Genomic DNA, 21,493 nt, shown 5'->3' with positions numbered 1-21,493 from the left:
GCATACTTAAAAAAACATTAAACAAAATATTTTTTTATGGGGACAACGTATCTTTAAGTATAGTTATCCTTACGGTTTGGGGGAAAATACATCTTTTATAAATAAAAAAATACGATACATCAGCGGCGATCTACATCGTCGTCATACATACATTTCAAGAAATAATGTAACCTTGTTTTTTTATGGGAATGTTTATCCATATCTACGATAGCAATCTAAATGTGTTATCTGTGTTTACTTTATGGTGGAAAATAATACATACTTAGTTAATAACAACTGTAAATAAAGTAATAATTAATTCTTTAGTTGCATTGTCTATAACCATCTGTGTTCAAACTTTATATATTAACCTTTAATATTACTATATTTCACATATAATATGAACAACAGGTAACTATGTGATATTAATTATTGTTATTATTTGTTCGTGTTATCATATTTAAATACACGTGGCAAAACAATCGTAAACAATTTATGTTGACAAGATCAACAATGATATTAATATGTATACATTCAATTAACATTTATAATTAAAAGACACCACCTGTTTTTTTATCAATTAGTATATATAAACTAGAAAATGAATAGATAACATTCACATTACTTTGAATGTGCGAAACCAAACTTCGAATGACAATGAAGATATTCAGTTGCGCAGTGGTTTTTGTCTGTTGTATGATTGCCCTAAGTGAAGCTGATGTTAGAAAGGTATGTATATACTGTAACATAATTTCTGCTTACAAATATCAACAAATGACAATTTATTCAAAAATATATTTATTTTTCAAAAGTTTTTTTTTTCAAATTAATTAAATTTCAGTACATCACCGGGCGGTTTAGAATTAATGTTCTTTACCTGATGTTTTTATATATATAAAATTATATTATTATATATCTGGTACGCAGGGACAAAACTGTCAGCAGCAGTGATAATCCGGCACTAGTGGGTACGGTTTGTACTACTTTTCCGGATAAATAATACTTATAATAACATAAAATAAGTGTATTAGTTCAATGAAGTTAACGTTATGTTATGTTTCTATTCCATTAAGAGCAAGGACATCGACACTGTTGGGCAATACATATGGAACATCATTACAGGCGGCTATAGGGGTAAGATTACTAAACCTTGTATATAATTTATTAGATATTAACGCCAACTCAGACTGCGTCGCACGACGAGGCCCGACAAAGGGTCTTGACTCGTCGGTGCTGTCCGAGTTGGATCCCGACGATACGAATCGTCTCGAGATAGCGTCAGGCGTTGCTTTTGGCTTTTGGCAAAACATTAAACATGTTTCATACGACACAGTCTGAGTTGGCCTTTAGAGTAGTAATATAATTATAGGAAGATAATCACTTTGAAATGTCCATTGTTCATTTTTGAACAAAATGCATTTTGCTTTTGGATGGGGTGTTATGTTGCCGCTAAAGGCCAATCAGACAGCTCTGATAACATTTTTTACCCCACCGTTTATTTTTCATAGCTTTTTAAAATGCCTCTCTATTTACAAAATTTGTGTACAAAAGAATAGAGATTTTACTGTGTAATTTGAGCTATCCCCCACTGATAAAAAAGTGCTTATTTTCAACAAGTTCGTGTAACACAAATAAAATCCCAAAAATTCTGAAACATATAAGTGCAAACTATAGATCGATATTTATTGGAATGTATGATCAATAGAAATTGTTTGCCCGCACCTGGCCTTTAAGACGCGCGTTCTGGTTTGAACAAGGGGAACACATTTCCGCAAGTGTTCAGTTTTTCCAGTTTGGTTGCCACCGCCCATTCCCAAGCATACGGGCCTTAGTGTACGGTATATTATAAATTATATGTTTTTTCTTATATTCGTCATTACAGATCCATTAATTAAACTGTCGCTTTTTTCACAGGAAATGGGCCATGTAGAGGTTTAAAAGAGGAGTTTCTGAAGCTAATGAACAATATCAGCACTGTTTATACACGGTGGGGTAGAAATACCTGTCCAGAGTCTGCAGACCTAGTATATTCTGGTGTGTGAATTTATTCATTTTCTTTTCAATTTCTTTACCAATATTCTCATAACATACAGTGCAATCCCTCCTTTCGGGACTCTATTTTGTAAAATGGATGAACGGAAATATATATCTTAACACTATAAAATCCAGTGGACTGGGAGTTCTTCATTCTTCATGTCCGGGTCTGTATAAATAGCGGTATTCGAGTGGTTAGAACACTTATCTATTAGGCCTATAGTCAAGTTTTCTTACCACTTGAATATTATTAATGATACTCTTATTTAAAGATGGTTATACATTTGTTCTTGTAAAACAGTCTACATTCACTGATTCATTCGGCCTTCAATCCACCAATTCAATCTGTTGGGCTCTGTCTATACTTTATGTGACAAAAAAAGGTGATGTTCCCATATATGGACACAATGACATCATAATCACTACCATATTTGAAGATATCACTACCATATATGGAGATATCACTACCATATTTGGGTACATTTGTCAAACTAGTTTAATAGTCTAGACATTGTATACAAGCTTTTAGATGTTCTTGGTTATGTTGTTGTTTTTTTATTATTCATCATGATGAATAACTCGTCATAATTGTACTAATCATGTCATTTCTAAATTATAATATTTTAAACTTCAGGTCCATATTACCACACGAGCATTAGATACATAATTCACTTCACTATCGTTTTCACGAAGATGCCGTTCATTTATATATACATTTATGATTTTAATATAGTTTATCTCGTCAATTTGATTATTAGGATATATCGGCGGAGGGCTCTACAGCCACAAAGGGGCTGGAACAAATCCACAATGCATGCCAAGGGTACCTGAATACAATGCCGCACTTCAATCAACCGGGGGTTCCCGGGGTTATATATACGGTGCTGAATATGAAACTGCCAGTTATGTCTCTGCGTTTTCCACAAGAAACAACGGAGATGCAGTATGTGCGGTGTGTCGTGCACGAGGCAAATCAGCAACTCTGACCATCCCAGCTAAACAAAATTGCCCTGAAGATTGGACAAAAGAGTATGAAGGTTTAATGATGGGTAGTAATAGTGGCCATTATGGAATAAACTACTTATGTGTCGATGAGAATCCCGAAATGATACCGGGTTCCACCGCAAACAAAGATGGGCTCCTGCTCTATCCAGTTGTTTCAACTTGCGGCTCACTCCCGTGTGCACCGTACACCGCCAACAACGAGCTATCGTGCGTTGTATGTACGGCATAAATTCGAGTGGTCAACATATTTTAAACCTAGTAGAATATGCATTAGGCATTCAAAACAATTAATTTTACTTTAACAACAAGTTTCAATGCACCGTTTTATACGGAAATTTGGGCAATACATACAATTTGATTGAGAGAGAAGATAGGCCTTCATGTAATCATGAATATTTATCTTACAAAATTGATTTTTCTTGTTTTTGCTTTTCTTAATCAATGATCCTGAAACGATTACCGTACCATAATGATGAACACCAACAAATCATTTAGAAGAAGTAATTAATATCAAATGTCATTTAATCTTGTTTTTGATTGAATTAAATTATATTGCATCATAATTTTTGTGTTGGTTTAATATTTAGTATATACAGCTCTGTCTACACTATCAAACATGATAGTGATATGCTCAAACATGGTAGTGATATAAAGTCATTTCGTCCATATGGACAAATCACTTTTTTTGTTGTCAAATACAGTTTGATGGTGTAGACAGGGCTTTATAATTTGTTTATTAACGATGATGACCATGACCAAACATTCAGCTCAACTCAAAAAACGTCGGCTCAACGGTTCATTTTCAAACCTGTATGTAGCCATGTGGGTTAAGAATCTCCACAATTTAAAATTAATATTTTCAATTAAAAAAGATATTTTTAGGAAAAACGATAAGATAATGTTTACATAAAGCCGAAGTAGACCGACAGCAAGAGGACCTCTATAAAAAGAATCGAGTATCTCTATTTTATTCAATACAATATTGAGGATTTTGTCGAACTAAAACATCTCTATTTTGAAACTACTAGCCGTTGGTAACGTATGCCTATGCCCCCGGTGTGCTGATCTGGGTAGGTGCTGCAATGCTATAGAGGGCCTAATCCGAGTTTCTTCAGTTAGTTAAGCTCTGGGAAGAAATTAAATACCTTTACCTTATCGATACCTGTACTAAAATAAACGATATCTCTATTGAAAACGAAGATATCTTTTAAAGTAAGATATCTGCTTTTAGAATTAAGGAATTGTGAACCATAGGCCTATATGTACTGCCATTACGGCCATTCAATTTGATTTGGTAAAGATAAACATGTTGGTACACAAACGCCGACTGGAATTGCCTCACAAAAAATGGCAATAACCAAGACGTGGGTCAAGCCTATAATAAGCGCTTTTGTGGTATACTTTACAGATGTTGTTGTACAGATATTCCATTTTAATGGTCGAAAAAAAATGTATTTACCTGAAAAAAAATGTAGTTTAAAGCAAAAAAATTGTCAAATTGGCTGCCAGCCAATGGATTTTTGGTTGAATTTAATCATTTATTTTGTCATTTTACAAGTGAAAACATTGTTTGTTTTCGTTTTTTTTTTTCTATGGAAGTGATTAACTTTATTAAAACTACAAAATAACATATTCAAAGTCTGATTTTATTAATCTTCATTTTTCATGTTTTTGGGGGACATTACATCTTTAAGAGTAGCGAAATCCCAGAATACACAACATTTAGAAAGGCTTCACAAGAAACAGACATTAATTAAATCTGAGACAATTATATTTCCAGAGATTGGCAACGGCTGAGTGTCATTTGTTTGTGAAGGAATTGTATTATATATATATATATATATATATATATCATTTCGTAAGTAATTCTTTGTATTATACCTCGTATTATTAACATTTTCAGATGGTATTTATTTAATACTGTATTTTGGCACGTCACAATCACAACATGAGGCGTAAACAATTAATAACAAACAAATAAATTGAAACTGCATGCGTATGCTATGTTATAAGAGTAAACAGTGACGTAGTTTTAATTAAAGTATTTCACCAGAGAATAAACACAATGCACTGGTACATTATATTTTAATAAATTACTTTGGCAAATTAATAAACAAATAATTGATATTAGTGGTTAAAGAAGATGCGTAATTTTGAAATAAAAAGTATGCAAATATAAAAACAACACTAACAATGACAGTGATTCAAATATGAATAAACAAAATGTATAAATAAAATGTAATACCATCTGGGTGTTTTCAATAATATAATTAAAAATATGATTTTATTTATTTGCGAATATCAATGGACAGGTATTTAGATGGATTATATTGTATTGAATCACCTGAGTTACAGAAACTGTTAATTTGATGCTTTAAACAAATAATTGTGACATATGTGGGACCTGAATGTTTACATGGGAAACCCAAAGCTGTTGTATTAAGAATGGGCGGGATTAAAAAAGTTATCGAACTACGTCATGCAATGGTGATGACGTTGTTCTGTTCTGGCATTACAATTAGCTCACGTGGTATTTGGTCAACAGCAATACGAACACTGCCAAACAAAGCCTGTAGAGGTCTATGCAAGTTAGCCGTTTCATTGAAAGCAAATACTACGTACAATATCACACCAGATCTGAAAAATGTACTTGTTTGATGCTATGACGGTGCCTATTGGTACCTAACAATGGAGCCGGCTCCCGTTTAAAAGTTACTGTTTAATAGAGGCATACAGAGTTATGAAATACCTAGTAAGATTTCCCATGTAAAAGAAAACTTTATTTCGATACGGGTTCGGCTTCGTATGGCAACACCAAAGTATTTAGAACAAAACAAATAACTTTTTTCGAAAATAGACACAACTAGAGAAAATATGTTCAGATAACATGAATCCAGTCAGAGTGACATTCGAACCGTTCAACACTATATGAATGCATGTAGCTATTGACCCAAGTTTGATTGAAGTCAGAGCCTCAGGGTAAAATTGCCTCTTTTTTTAAATAATCGAATCGTGTATGCTTAAACATGGTTTAAACTAAACAGCAAATCTTATTGTAAGCCTATTTTGGTCCCTTACGTAACCCGAAGTGAGCTAATGGGCCAAATTCTAAATAAATGTAGGCCCTATGGTAGGAAACATTGAACAAGTTACAATAATACTGGTCTTTGATCGATACTTATAGCAATATGTGTGCGTTAAAGTACATAAAGTTAGTTTTTGAATAAACAAAATACAAAACCAGATTTTGCAATTTAATTAACAATTTATAGTTATTTATTGTGCGAAAATAATAAATTATCAAAACAGTATGGCCTGTACACCTGTTTTCAACAATAAAAGAAACTAACTTTGGCTAATTTGTTTTTCAAAAGTACAACATTGATTGTGTTTATTTTGGAAAAATCAATAATGATAATTAATAATAATAATAACATTAATTATAAGACATCACCACCTGTTTTCTAAACAGTGTATATAAACTAGAAAATATACTAGACTACATTCACACTGCTTTGAATGTGTAAAACCAACTTCAATGAACATGACTTTCTTCAGTACGGTCATCCTTATTTGCTGCCTGATTTCATTAAGTGACGCTGGTGGAAAAGTAAGTATGTACAATCACATATAGGCCCAGTTACTTGGAAAAATGTTTGCAATACATTTGCCAAATAATAGTATAGGCCTTTTGTTTGCAATACATTTGCCAAATATAGTATAGGCCTTTTGTTTGCAATACATTTGCCAAATATAGTACAGTATAGGCCTTTTGTTTGCAATACATTTGCCAAATATAGTAGGACTTTTGGTTCGAAGTATGTGTAAGTAATACTGTATTTGTCATGAATGTATTTATTAATAGATACAGTATTTCATAAAATCGCTATACTTGTGACGTTGCAAAACTTATTCAAATCTCGGGTTATCTGTATCTTCAATGTGAGCCAAAATATTAAATAGCACGCCTTCTGATGGTCTGTGTATTTTTCTGAGCGCTCAATTTACAGTGGGACAGCCAGTCGACAAATCGTGTCAAATTTCGACTCGGAGAGGGCGCCCTACTTTTCTAATTTAGTTCAAAATTGCTAAATTTTAGGGTGTTGGAAAAACATAATATTTGTAAATTTAGCTGATTATCGGAAAAATATTGTTAGTGAAATAAATTCATAAATGGTTTTAATATATTGTCATGTAAAATTAAATGTATTTGAACAAAACGATAATCTGTAATTTAACGGCAAAATCAACCAATGTCTTTTTTTCGAAATTGTACCCTAGAAAATCATTAAAATAAAATATTTAGAAAAATTGAACAGTCCTGAATTTAAAATCCCTGTTAGAAAAATTAATAATCTACAGAATACGATATTAAGATACAAAATTCGGTGGTTGGGATGCAGCTCCGACTATTCAAACTAAAGGTACCACTATTTGTTCCATCGAAAACTAACCGAAACCGCCATTTTGTAAACACATCGTCATCGTGTTTATGAATTTATTTATATCGAACGATATACGCGATGTTTATAATTGTCCGCGTATAAGAATTCATATAAATAAATACATTCCAATACAACGTATATTATTACTTGTTTATTTATCACAGTATACATTTTAGTTGAAGAATATTTATCATAACTATTATAATAGCTTTTATACGAGTCTGAGGCCTAGCCCTATTAGCGACCGATTGTTCCAGGGGCGGAAAGTCACTTAGTGACGTTGTGATCGGGCGCGTCGGGCCTAGCTAATATTAATAATATGACCTGAAATAAGCGGCTACCAAGAACTGTTATATACTTGCTTACAATTGTTTTGTTATTGATGAACAAACAAGCAATTAGATTGAATAACAAATTATTTATTAATTTTTTTTGGGTAAAAACATGTACAAACTAGTACTGTATAATATAAATTATAATATTAGTAATTAATACAGTATTAATAAAATATAAAATAGGCCTAACATACAATAAATATTCAATTTTTAAGGTCTACCACATGACAATAACATAATTTACAGAGTATAGTGTAGTAGGTTTGCATTCAACATAAATATTTGTAATTCAACATTTTGTTTTAAATAATTAAATTATAGTTTGGGTATGACAATGTCAGTAGGTACCGGTGTCATCTTTTTATCCACTTCACTCTCAGTTTGAAGTCACAAAGACAAAGAACTCTGCATCATCAACGATTCCTGAAAGTGTCAGAAAAAATAATAAATATTATTTAAAAAAAATGTTAATGTCTGGTTGTATATATAATTATAATATTATATGATGACATAAAAGTAAGGCAAATGGAAGCTGTATTTTATTAATTAAATTACAGTATTTATTTACTATTATTATTTATATAATCTAGGCCTACTAGTACTAGAAGCCTGCTAGGCATCTATTGAGCCTAATAAATCAAATAATAAATGAAAAATAAAATAATAATATTAATACTGATTGAAAAAAAGTATTTTTTTTTGCGGGGATCAGATCACCAGGCTAGGCCGGCCAGGACCAATGATACTCGTAATCAGTACAACTTAACGACTATCGGATCAGCATCAACACAGTACAACACACGTCTCGCTATCGCCTATACTGACACACGTGTCTCGCGTTGCCGAAACCACGCCCACAGCTAGAAAATGTACGTACCTTTCGAGGCCTGAGAATACACCAACAAATTTTGAACAGGATAGAAATATATCATACTCGATTAAACTAATATTATTCTTGATAAAACAATTGATTATAATCTTTTTAATTTGTTGGGATGCACCTCCGACTATTCAGAAAATGGACAACAAAACAGTAGTCAAATCGTACCACATTTATAAATTTCACGAGTCCCGACTTCAGTCGCCGAATGTATTGTACAGTATTAGCTTCGGTTTCTTTGAAGGAAACCAATTGGTTATTCAATAATACTTATTAGGAAATGCTTTTACCATAATAGGTAATGTTGGGCGGTTCTTAAATATTCATGACAGCTTAAAATAAAACAGCACTTATTTGCTAGGCGACGAAAAATCGTGGTTTCAGTTTTCAACGATAGGTGGCGCTTCAAAATCGTCAATGCGGAAGTAAGTCGATTTTACACGATTTAACGGTCAAAACGCGAAGTGGCTTTCCCACTGTTTATTTTCTTTTTTTCTTGCAATTCTCGACAATGTTAAAGATATGTTGTCTTGAAACCATATTTTGTACATTTTTTTTAATATGCCATTTTGATGTTTCATAATAGTTATTCCCCCTTTGACTAAAAATTGGATCGATAATAACTTATTTACCTGAAAAACTGTAATATAAAGCAAAAAGGTGTTTTGCTAAGTTTCTGAGCGCTAAATTTATTTTATTTTTGGCAATTTTAAAATACTGGTTGTAATAACTACATTAAATCAATCAAATTAACCTAGTTAGTGATGTAGGGTATATGCGAAAATGTGATGCTATAGGCGAATTATTTTTGTTGTTTGCTTTAAGCTTAGTTTAATTAATTTTTGGTAAACGGTTTCGTAAATAAATTTTACACGTGACGTGACTTTACGTAATACTTAAGCAAATGTTAACAATATTCGTGGTACGGTTTGATTTTCATTTGGTTAAATCGATTCGGCACACAACAATAATTAGAGAAAAAAACCTAATCAAAATTCCCAGGATTGTCAAAACGAACGTAATTTAAACCAATACATTTGATCAAAGGATGATACCTTGTTTAAAAGTTAGTTTCTTCAGTTATTGATTTTTTTTAAATCTGCTTTGGAAATTTGAAAAAAAAGTACAATTAGGATACAACTAGGCTACATTTTGCCAAATTATGAGTTAATGTTAAGCGCTAAATCGGTTAAAATAAGCAACACAAAAAACACAACTAGACATGTAACTCGTCACTTTGACGAGTTTGGTTATCCGCCGCGCAAGTGGTGCAACATTAACATTAAGGGGATAGGTTGAGGACAAAAGGAAGTGTTCACGTTGGCATTATGACCTGAACTGAAGAATATGATATGTTGTTATTGCTGAATTTTATTATTTAAATTCATATATAGTATATACACAGTATAATCTGTATCCATATCACATACAGTGTAGAATAGGTGAAATTAAGGGACCCGCTATTTATTGCAATTTTTAACATGTTGACGGTTTTAAAATGAAACGCGAAGGTAGCAATTCCGAAAGGAAATTATCTCAGCAACAACGTATTAGCGTGTAGAAGAAATTTGAATACGTGAAATATTGATGCGCGCTCTTTTAAATGTAATGAATTATGACGCAAAAGATGAAAATACGACCTTTTTTATTTAACTGGCCATATGATGACGTCACAACATCCGATTGGCAACATTTTTACATAATTTCGTATCTACAATCCAATAGCTTCCAGAAAAATTTTTAATCGTGATTATCACATTTTATTCTTACGAGCTATAACAGATTAAAATTTACTGTAAAGATGAAATTAATGCCACACGTGATTTAAATTTTTAGGCATGATGACGTCAAAAAAATTTAAATATTTTTAACTCATGCGAAAGATACTTGATTGACCTAGACAAAATCAAAATCGGGGTGAAAATGGAAAACGGATAAGTGGAGATGCGCTCTATTCAATGTGATGAGCTATGACGAAAGATACAAAAATCCTAAATTTTATATTCGCATGGCCATACGATGACGTCATAATGTCCGGTTAGCCATATTAATACCTGATCCGATATCTACAACTCATCTACTTCCAGAATATGCCATCCATAAAAAGTTGACCGTCTAGTTTAGAAATTACGACTGTTGAAAAAAAGGCATATTTTAAACGAATTTTTTAACCTTTTCATAAAAAACGCGCGCAAATTGTCCAATTCGACGTGCTCGTATGACGTATCTTTAAGTCGAAATTGTTTAAAATTTGGTAAAATTACTAGAAAAGGCTGGAAAAATATAAATCACGCGAAAAAAGTACGTTTTCAATACTACGTGCGCACCGCACACGTAAAAATGTGCGCACGCGTGGGAATTTTTGACATGCTTAAAACGACATGAAACGCGTAGAAAGTTGATTATAAATTAATTTTGCACATTTTGAAATTTTAAATGCGCGTGCGCGCGTAACTTTGTGTAAAACACGCAATTGTTAGCGCATGATATAAATTAAACTTTTGCAAAGTTTCAAGTTGAAATGTTATTTGGTTGTTGAGCTACCGGTATGTTAAATACGACAAAATCGTTAAATCGCGCGTAAGTCACGTTGCGCAATTGTAAACGTCATGAAAAGCTTCGCTTGACGACGTTACGTAAATGTCAATATGTTAAGATAGTTACCGAAATGTTATGTTTGCGAGTTTTAGAGAAAAGCGTTACACAAAAATCATACAGAATGATTTCGTACAATCACAAGAGGTTATCCTGCAACTTCGTTGCGGATAACCAATTATCTACTAAATTTGGTGAACATTTTAACAGCACATTTAACGTGGAATACCGTCGAAACAACGACGAGCCACACCTTGCCATCCTCGTGGTAACATGTTGGACCAAAGATCCATAAAATTCTTCTAATATAATAAGTAACAGCTAACAAAATAACAACTATCAGATTCTAAGGTAAAAACATAACTACTATATATAGGTTCCGAAACTCACCAGAAAACATTAAAACGGTGATAAACACAGGCAACTTTGCATCTTAATGATACATCTTTCAAAGATACTTGTTAAAAAGAAAGTAACCTTGCGGTAGAGCTAACCTTAGTTGACCCCAGAGGGCGCTACGATCAATAAAACTCCTCAAACGGACAGCACACACAGCATTAAGGCCAATTTACACAAACGAGCGCTAACGGTATTAAAAATATACAATCTATGTTATTATGACCATTTAGATTGTACGTGGGACAAACTACGCGGTTTTCCGCTTTATTAAGCGTGGTTCCCACTAGCGACGCAACGCAGCGACGTTTTGACGCAAAGTGCTGTATTACGTAATCACAAGACGAAACAGTGCTGCAAACATCGCATGTTTGATTTCACGCAGGCGGAGGAAAACACAATTATTAAAAGGGCATTTTCTTACGTTGCATAGGTTGCGCTACGTTGCGTCGCTAGTGGGAACCAAGCTTTACTGTTACCGCTCGTCTGTGTAAATTGGCCTTTAGCATGTTTTCCATAACACTCCCTGATCACGATGACCGTCAATGTTTTAATCTTTTTAAGTGTAGTTTAACATCGAAGATAACGGAGAGTACGGCGGCAATGTTGAGCAATACGTATGGAATATAATTTCACCTGGTGCTGGATTTGGTGAGCTCATGATAATATCATTTTAAAAGTATATGGCTATCAAAATAGGAAAAATGAAATATTCTTGGAAAATACTAACTGTATATCATCACCATTAATGCATAAACACGATGATACATTGTAAATGCTATATATTATTTTGTTTAATGATATGTCACTTAAAATTTGCAAGAACGCATTTAAAAATAATCACAAATATGCACGTGTCACATGCATGTTACAAGCCAAGGGTCTTGTCTTGCCTTTTCTGAATATATTATATAAAAGACAAAAAGGAGGTGATACATTTTGTGTACGTGTATGCTTTATATTTTTTATGATGCAATTTAACTGTCTATATTTCATTTAAAGGAAATGTGCCATCTAATAAATGCATCCGAGATAAGCTTCTGGAGCTACTAAACAACTCCTCCACTGTGTATACACGTTGGGGTAGAAATGACTGTCCAGATACGTCAGATCTAGTGTTCACAGGTGTGTATCATTGACTTGCCACAAATGGGAGTTTTCATTATTTTTCTTCCACAGTTCAAATTCAGTTATGACCCGCCATGTGTGCCAAAATGATTTTCTTTTTACGAATAGGATCTCCGTCTGAGATACCTAGATAATCCATTACAAATGCTTATTGATTATGTAAATGTTTATGGATTAATAGAGTTCACTAGTAGAAATGTTGTGGTATTTATGGATATTTATATATTTTTCTTTGTTTCTTTGTGTTTTTTTTAATTCGTTGTTATCTTTTAATTATACTTTAAACACAATGAATTGAATAGATACTCTTATTGTTTTTTTTTTAGGGTATATTGCCGGAGGAAATGGTTGCTACAAAGGAGCAGGTAAAAATGCACAGTGCATGCCTACAACGCCTGATAAAAGTGACAGACTTCAGTCAGGTTCAGGCTCCCGGGCTTATCTATACGGTGCCGAATATGAAACTGCCGGTTATGTCTCTGCGTTTGCCCAAGTAAACAACGGAGATGCAGTATGTGCGGTGTGTCGTGCACGTGGGAAGTCGACAAACTTGATGATCCCGGCTAAACGCAATTGCCCAAGTGATTGGACAAAAGAGTACGAAGGTTTGTTGATGGGTAGTAAATCCACGTATTATGGAAGCGAATACATTTGTGTCGATGCGAATCCAGAAATGAGACAGAGTTCCACAGGAAACAACATTGGCTTCCTGCTGTATCCAATCGAAGGGAAAACAAGCCCACTGCCATCTCCGTACATTAACGGCTACGAGTTGTCGTGTGTTGTATGTACGGTGTAGATCGAAAGTGGCCGCCAATCACGATTAAATATAGTAGGCCTAGGCTTATTAGGCATGCAGTAGGCATTTATCACTTTTTAGAATCTTTTGACTCTAATTTTTAGATTTAAAAAATAGGTATTTTTTGGTACACTGTTTTAACATTCGGAAAATGGATGATTACCGTAGCCTTTATCAAATATAAATATTCAAAACAGAATTTCTATCATTATTAAACGTGGGTACTTAATATTCACAGTTAAAAAAACAATATAGACATCATTATTATCTTTCTTGATAATTTTAAAACTATCACTTATCTCCTTTTGATTCAATTAAATTATAATATTGCATCGTACTTGTTGTGTTTTACTTTTTAATTGTAATCAGGAACAGTATTGTAGCAAACACAACCAATTGGACTAACTGTTAGAATCTTTTTTTAACAACGAAACTTGCACTAGTTGTCCGATTTACCAATAATCCAATAATCCATGATGAGACACTTTACCAACTTGGAAAAGTGAAATGCCGAGAGAGGGCGCTATATAATTGAACGATACAGAGCCATTATAGAGAGAGTTTCGACATTGAATGGATTAGAAGCCATGTTTATATAAATCATACTGTAGCGTACTACGCGAGTTCGCTTGGTGGCGTGTGTGGTCAATCGACGCAGATAACAAAAGACACTGATCCAGCAAATACAATATCTACAATTTATTTACAATAGACCGATCTTCCGTTCTGTTCTGGTGACTAAAAGAAGATAAAGGAAACTACATTACTTTCTATAATGTGTTACAGAATACAACGTTATTCAAGAAGTTACAGCGATATTATAATGAGTTAAATGAAAAGGTGTATAAGTGTACCAATTAAAATTAATATAAACATATCAATAGAATAGCGATCACAACAATGTTACCATTAAAGCAACAAGTAACAAACGTATTCCTTATCAATTACCACTACAAGTTAAAACGAGCCATGGGGTTCAAAATATAAACCTACTTGACTTTGACGCCTCAAATATACCAATCACAGTAAACAGATGCACTTGAACTACTCCCAGTTCAAAACAGCTGCAATATAAATAAATCGATCCTTGTTTATAATTTATAACCCATCCCCTCTCAACTATCCAGTTGCTATTGGCAACCAAAAACTTAAATTGCCCTCCAATGAATCGAAATGAGGCACCACTCAGGCATTACACTTTATAATCGTTATACCTTAATACAAATGATGTATAGATTTCCAAACTACAGTAGGTTATTCTAAATAGCATACAACTGCTATAATGTATCAATAATATCATAAAAAACATCCTAATTAGACATATTAAATCCTTATCGCAACTGGAGAATTTAAAACAATCACTAATATCAACAAAGGCAAGAAATATATATACGGTATATAATGCATAGTTATAGTTTATAGCCTACCTACGGTATGAACGATAATATATATGTGATTAAAACAACTACTGTATATCGATAATGATACAGACTCTCACGAGCCCAATAACGTCATAATCGATTATTCAACATTATAAACATAAAGTATTCTATAAAGAAAAAATCGGAATCAACTTACATATAAAAAGTAACAAGGTTGTCGAAATCACAAATGTTGCCAAATTACACATAAATGTTTCATACAATTAACCAAGCTTTCAAAGTTATAAACAAGTTGTAAAAGTTACAAACAAGTTCCAAATAAACAATTTGTCACAACAAAAAATTAGAAAAGTGTCGAGTTGGAGATGTGTCGCTGTTCAAACCCAAAATTCATCTCTCCTGGAATTTGGTCACACCCCTATATATTAGACCTAGGAGCAACATCCACAAAATTATAGAGGGCGTTCTATTATATTTCAATACTTTACACTCCCCCCTTTAAACCAAACGGGTTTAACAATCACTTAATAAAAAGGTAAATGAAATATTATAAAAACTAAATACATATGTACATAGTAAACACGACTATAGGGTCTTAATTAGCTCTTTCGAGCATACATAACTTGGTTATAGGTCTCTCATAGACACCACCCTTAGTTCTAATATGTACAGATCTTACATGTCCGTCACTACCTACATTCACATCCACCACCAACCCCAGTGGCCATTGATAGCGCGGAGTAGAGTTATCGGTAATAAGGACGAGATCACCAATTTTAAGATCTCTTTTCTCCATACCCCATTTTTGCCGATGTTGTAGCAATGGAAGGTATTCCTTCACCCACCTTCTCCAAAATATATCAGCGAGATACTGGACTTGTCGCCACCGTCTCCTGTAGATGTCTTGCTCTGCAAAGTGTCCAGGAGGCAAGGATGGTCCACTCCTCAGCAGGAGTAAATGGTTAGGAGTCAATGGTTGATCATCACTTGGATCGTCGGACAGTTTCGTAATAGGCCTGCTGTTAACGATGTTCTCGATGACACACATCAGAGTAGTGAGACTCTCATCATCAAGTGTCTGTTGGCGCACAAGACTATACATAATGGTTCTTATAGTGCGAATTTGTCTTTCCCAGACTCCGCCCATGTGAGACGCCTTCGGTGGGTTGAATGACCAGCTGATTTCCTTCTGCAACATAAAGTTGTCGATATGTTGACGATTCCATTCGGTCATGGCCCGTCTGAGCTCTTGCTTGGCCCCAACGAAGTTCGTGCCATTATCGGAGACCATCTCTTGAGGTACTCCTCGTCGAGCGATAAACCTCTGCAATACATTTATAAATGAATCCGTCGTCATAGAATGGGCGACTTCTATATGGACAGCTCGTGTCGTCATGCAAGTAAACACGCAACCGTAGCGTTTATGTTCTGTGCGTCCACGCTTAATGACGAGTGGTCCAAAATAGTCCACACCCACCCTGGAGAATGGCGGTTCGCCAATCTGCATCCTTGACTTCGGTAGTAGACCCATAATTTGATCAGTTGGCCGAGCTTTCATCCTCTTACACACGATACACTGTGACAGTTCCCGTCTCACGCTCCTCCGACCCTTCACCAACCAAAACTTCTGTCTTATATCAGCCAGCGTGCGTTCAATACCCCCATGTCCTGTTTGAAGATGGTAATGCCGTATAACGAGGTTGGTTACGTGGTTATCGCATGGCAACAAAATTTGATGTCGTTGGTCAGTGGTGAGGGTTGTCTGCAGTTCTATTCGACCACCAATCCGAATAATACCATCGTCAGCCAGGAAGGCTCCCAATCCCTTAATGTTTGTGATGTCTTTATAGCGTGTGGATTGGGTATACTGAATAATCACCCTCTCTGCTTGTTTGGTTTCATCCACCGTGAGTTTGTCACAGATAAGGCTCTGAATGTCATTCCTTTTCTTAAGGACGACATAACTTTTGAATCGCAATATCCAAGCTACACTTCGCTTTAATCCAACCCAAGACGAATATCGATCGAAATAGTGTTGAATAACAACGTTATCTTGCACGTTGGTACACACATTCACAGATTTCTTCACCTCTAGATCATCAGCGCTTACATCACCATACCCATCTGGTTGCATAGGCCAGGTTTTGTCAGTATCTTGTCTTAAAAATGTGGGACCCTCCAACCAAAACTTGTTGTTTACCAGCAGCCTCGCTTCGAGGCCTCTCGATACAATATCTGCCGGGTTATGTATCCCCTCGATATGTCTCCATTGTTCCGGATTAGAGCCGTCGTGTATAGTCGCTAACCTGTTGCTAACGAACGTCTTAAACCGCCTTTCTTCATTCTTGATGTACTGCAGAACTATCATACTGTCAGTCCAAAAACAAGATTTCCCCATTTTCAGCCCAATTTCACGAGTCAGTGTCTTGTCAATCTTTACTGCCAGTGTCGCCGCCATTAGTTCTAATCGCGGTATAGTCACAGTTTTCATGGGGCATAGACGTGACTTGGCTAGTATAAGTGCACTCCTAGTGCAGTTGTCCTCATTTGTCGTACGTAGGTACGTAGTCACCCCATACGCTATTTCTGAAGCGTCAGCGAAGTGGTGTAACTCTCGTGCCACCACAGTACCGAACACGTTGTCTTCTAGACATCTAGGTATCTTTAGGTTTTGTAAGTTCTGGAGATCGTTCTGCCATGATTGCCAACGTGACAACAAGTCATCCGGAACCGACTCATCCCAATCAACGCCCCGACGCACGAGTTGTTGCACGATGAGTTTGCCCCTCAACGTGAATGGTGCTGCGAATCCATGGGGATCGAACACCGAGCTTAATGCACTTAACACCCCTCTACGAGTTTTTGGTGTGTCCTTGTGGTTTACATTAAATCCAAACGTGTCGTCTTCGACATTCCACTTCATCCCTAGTGCCTTTTCGGATGGTAGGATGGCACCTTCTAGGTCAAGCTCCTTAACCGTCGTGGCCCTGTCCTCCACTGGAACATGACGTAGGATTTCTGAGCTATTGGCTATCCATTTCGTCAACTTGAACCCTCCCATGGATAACAAGGCCGTCAGATTCTTTAAAACTCTAACTCCTTCTTCTTCAGTTGAAACAGAGATTAGAGCGTCGTCCACGTAGAAATTTTCATTCACAATCTCAGTGATATTAACATCAACTTTAGCACGGTTATCTTGTGCCGCCTTTCTTAGAGCATAAGTGCTCGCGCTTGGGCACCAGGTTCCACCAAACAGGTGCACACACATACGGTAGGTACTCACTTCCGTCATTTCGTCGTCTGTCCACCAAAGAAATCGAAGAACCTCCCTTTCATTTGGTGGCACCCTAACCTGATGAAACATAGCCTTGATGTCACCCATGATGGCGTATTGTCGCCGGCGGAATCTCAGAAGGACCCCCATCAGGCTGTTGACAAGATCTGGTCCCTGCATGACTACGTCATTTAGCGATAGACCCCTATGTTTTGCCGCGCAATCGAATACTACTCGTACGTCACCATTCTTCTTGGGGACAGCGTGGTGTGGCAGATACCAATTTGGGAACGTCGAATTGCGGTTACCTACAGGTTCTGCATGATTTTCTTCAACTAGGGTTTTAATAACCTCAGCATATTTGGCTTTAAGGCTTACATCCTTCACCAATTTCCGTCGGAGATGGCCAAGTCTGACTTCAGCAGTATGTCTATTGTCCGGTAAAATAGGCGGGCGTTGCTTGAAGGGAATAGGTAAATGGTAATGTCCATCCTTAAACTGTACATTTTGATCCCATAGTTTAACTACTCTTTTGTCATTAACAGACATCATTCTGTCATCGTCATCCAATGCAGGTACGTCACAATCAGTTGTCCAAAATCTCTCCAGTATCTGATCAAGCCTCACGTTGTTCTGAATCTCGCAAGCAAACGTGGAAGATCTCTTCTCATTTCTTCCCATAACAGGACCGTTTAGGGACCACCCAAGGGATGTTCGTGTGGCATACGGTTCCCCTTTTCCACCGGCTCTTATTTCAAGCGGTTGTAACGCATCTGGAACATCTAGCCCAATTAGGAGGTCCACCTCTGAGTTGTCTAGTCGTGGGAGATTAACTCCATTTAGATGAGGCCATTTGTTCACTTCATCCAACTTCAAGGCTCGACTTGTCGAAGAGCGAATTGTCATTTTTCGTGTGGAATATACTAGTGGGAGTGCTACAGGTTCTCCTCCACCCATGCCTCTCACTTCCAGACTGATTATTCTGCTGGGTACACTGCTTTCATTATCACCGATGGTGTTAATGATCAGGTTCTCCGGTCTACCTCTCACCTTCAACGTCTTTGCCAATCTCTCTGTACAAAATGAGCTTGTACTCCCACTGTCCAATAGTGCGTATGCGTCTACCTCTATCCCACTTTCCGGTGATCGTATTGTGACCGGCAAGATTGGTAATGAGATGAAGGTGTTCATCTTGTCGGCGTGCCCAACTGGCTGCGTCTGTGGTTGCTGCGGTACACTAGCAGCTGGTGTCTGCTCTGCTTGATGTGGCTGAGCTTTAGATGCGGGGGCTTGTTGTTGTTGTTGTTGTTGTTGTGTCGCCTTTGGCTTAATTATATGAAGGAACTTGGTGTGTTTCTGTCCACATCCAGCTACCGAGCATGTCCTATTCAATAGACATCTTGATGCGTTATGTCCAGGTTTTAGGCAATTAAAGCATAGCCGGTTCCTCTTTACGAATGATAGCCTTTCTTCAACATTCTTTTCTTTAAACTGTAGACAACCAAATAAAGAATGAGAACCTTCACACATTTGACAGGACGGGGATCCGATGGCAAAATTCTTATTTCGGCGTTTTTCGGGTTCTCTGTTGCTGGTCGTCTGTCTCTCTGGCTTGTTACCTGCACTACCCGAGACAAGGCTACCAAATACAGGATCATTTGCCTCCTTAGAGGCCGATTTAACAAAGTCAACAACATGTGCAATGGTAGGTGGACTGCCTCTAAGCTTTATCCTTTGATATTCTTTAACCCACCTTATCTGTAAGTATCGTGGTAACTTGTCAATTATTGACCTAAGGCTACGTTGGTTATTTAATTCCCCAAGAAAACCCATCGCATCTAGCGTTTCCCTGCAGGATGATAAATCGTCGGTAAATTGCCTTAACTCGGCAACGTCAATCTTAGGGCGATTTACAATCTTATCTACCCAGGTCTGGACGATCGTCCCTTTATCTCCGAACCTCTCTGAGAGGATTTCCCTTGCCAGTTTGTACCCTTCAGTTGGGGGCCGCATAAGGCAACATTGTAGGGCGTCACTTGCTCTACCCCTACAATATTTTAATAAGGTAGTCAGTTTAAAATTGTCGTCAGATACCTCCGACATTAATACATCAAAGGCTCTTATAAATGGCCAATACCTTAAAGGATTGCCATCATACATTTGTAATTCGGGCCTAGGTAAAGACATCGCCTTCACTAGGCTATCCATACTTAAATTACTACTACTAGTCTTTAGCTCACCGACCGCCTTAGTTCCTTGTTGGTTGTTGGCAGCGTCGACCTTTCCATTACCATGGTCTACTTTCCTCAATTCGCAAGAATGAGCCAATGCGCTCCTCCTCTGATCTGTATATTCTTTTTCTACTTTCGCCATCCACTCCTCTTCTTGCTCAAATATGTCATCGTCATCAATGACATCCAACAACGCGAGATGGGCCTTTTCTACTACTTTGAATGCCTCGTCCACCCGCTCTAATTGGTCGTCTATGTCAACAATAGTAACTCCTTCCGTTTTTAACAATGCGCTCAAAGTGTTCAAACTTCTTGTTACCAATCCCTTTCTGTTTCGGCGCTGCAAAGTCAGCGTAGTCTTCCTATCTTCTGCCATACTCGTATAGGCTAGTCAATCACTGTAGCGTACTACGCGAGTTCGCTTGGTGGCGTGTGTGGTCAATCGACGCAGATAACAAAAGACACTGATCCAGCAAATACAATATCTACAATTTATTTACAATAGACCGATCTTCCGTTCTGTTCTGGTGACTAAAAGAAGATAAAGGAAACTACATTACTTTCTATAATGTGTTACAGAATACAACGTTATTCAAGAAGTTACAGCGATATTATAATGAGTTAAATGAAAAGGTGTATAAGTGTACCAATTAAAATTAATATAAACATATCAATAGAATAGCGATCACAACAATGTTACCATTAAAGCAACAAGTAACAAACGTATTCCTTATCAATTACCACTACAAGTTAAAACGAGCCATGGGGTTCAAAATATAAACCTACTTGACTTTGACGCCTCAAATATACCAATCACAGTAAACAGATGCACTTGAACTACTCCCAGTTCAAAACAGCTGCAATATAAATAAAGCGATCCTTGTTTATAATTTATAACCCATCCCCTCTCAACTATCCAGTTGCTATTGGCAACCAAAAACTTAAATTGCCCTCCAATGAATCGAAATGAGGCACCACTCAGGCATTACACTTTATAATCGTTATACCTT

At 36.2% G+C, this 21,493-nt stretch overlaps 3 protein-coding genes across 3 annotated transcripts; 2 read left to right on the top strand and 1 right to left on the bottom strand.

Moving 5' to 3' along the window:
- Window positions 1-585: 585 nt before the first annotated feature.
- On the top strand, window positions 586-3,581 carry LOC140048980 (uncharacterized). Its single transcript, XM_072093786.1, has 4 exons — window positions 586-708; window positions 1,053-1,113; window positions 1,894-2,013; window positions 2,772-3,581. Exons 1-4 carry the CDS (start codon window positions 610-612, stop codon window positions 3,245-3,247), a joined length of 756 nt encoding a protein of 251 aa, XP_071949887.1. The 5' UTR covers window positions 586-609; the 3' UTR covers window positions 3,248-3,581.
- Window positions 3,582-6,510: 2,929 nt separating this feature from the next.
- LOC140048987 (uncharacterized) lies at window positions 6,511-13,898 on the top strand. Its single transcript, XM_072093794.1, has 4 exons — window positions 6,511-6,628; window positions 12,239-12,320; window positions 12,672-12,794; window positions 13,124-13,898. Exons 1-4 carry the CDS (start codon window positions 6,557-6,559, stop codon window positions 13,594-13,596), a joined length of 750 nt encoding a protein of 249 aa, XP_071949895.1. The 5' UTR covers window positions 6,511-6,556; the 3' UTR covers window positions 13,597-13,898.
- A 1,675-nt stretch (window positions 13,899-15,573) lies between these two features.
- On the bottom strand, window positions 15,574-20,859 carry LOC140049836 (uncharacterized). The gene has a single exon (XM_072094784.1). It carries the CDS (start codon window positions 20,857-20,859, stop codon window positions 15,574-15,576), a length of 5,286 nt encoding a protein of 1,761 aa, XP_071950885.1.
- Between the last annotated feature and the right edge of the window lie 634 nt (window positions 20,860-21,493).

Source organism: Antedon mediterranea, chromosome 5, assembly GCF_964355755.1.
Source record: "Antedon mediterranea chromosome 5, ecAntMedi1.1, whole genome shotgun sequence".
In the NCBI taxonomy this organism is placed as follows: domain Eukaryota; kingdom Metazoa; phylum Echinodermata; class Crinoidea; order Comatulida; family Antedonidae; genus Antedon; species Antedon mediterranea.
Note: the sequence above shows the minus strand (reverse complement) of the source record. Positions and strands in the feature narration are given on the sequence as shown.

Bases quoted from the DNA above. Each gene is read 5' to 3' on its own strand.
- LOC140048980 (XM_072093786.1), top strand. From the start codon at position 610: ATGTGCGAAACCAAACTTCGAATGACAATGAAGATATTCAGTTGCGCA. The intron at 1,114-1,893 runs GTAAGATTACTA...CTTTTTTCACAG, and splicing joins CATTACAGGCGGCTATAGGG to GAAATGGGCCATGTAGAGGT. The intron at 2,014-2,771 runs GTGTGTGAATTT...TTTGATTATTAG, and splicing joins TGCAGACCTAGTATATTCTG to GATATATCGGCGGAGGGCTC.
- LOC140048987 (XM_072093794.1), top strand. From the start codon at position 6,557: ATGAACATGACTTTCTTCAGTACGGTCATCCTTATTTGCTGCCTGATT. The intron at 12,321-12,671 runs GTGAGCTCATGA...TTTCATTTAAAG, and splicing joins TTCACCTGGTGCTGGATTTG to GAAATGTGCCATCTAATAAA. The intron at 12,795-13,123 runs GTGTGTATCATT...TTTTTTTTTTAG, and splicing joins GTCAGATCTAGTGTTCACAG to GGTATATTGCCGGAGGAAAT.
- LOC140049836 (XM_072094784.1), bottom strand. From the start codon at position 20,859: ATGGCAGAAGATAGGAAGACTACGCTGACTTTGCAGCGCCGAAACAGA.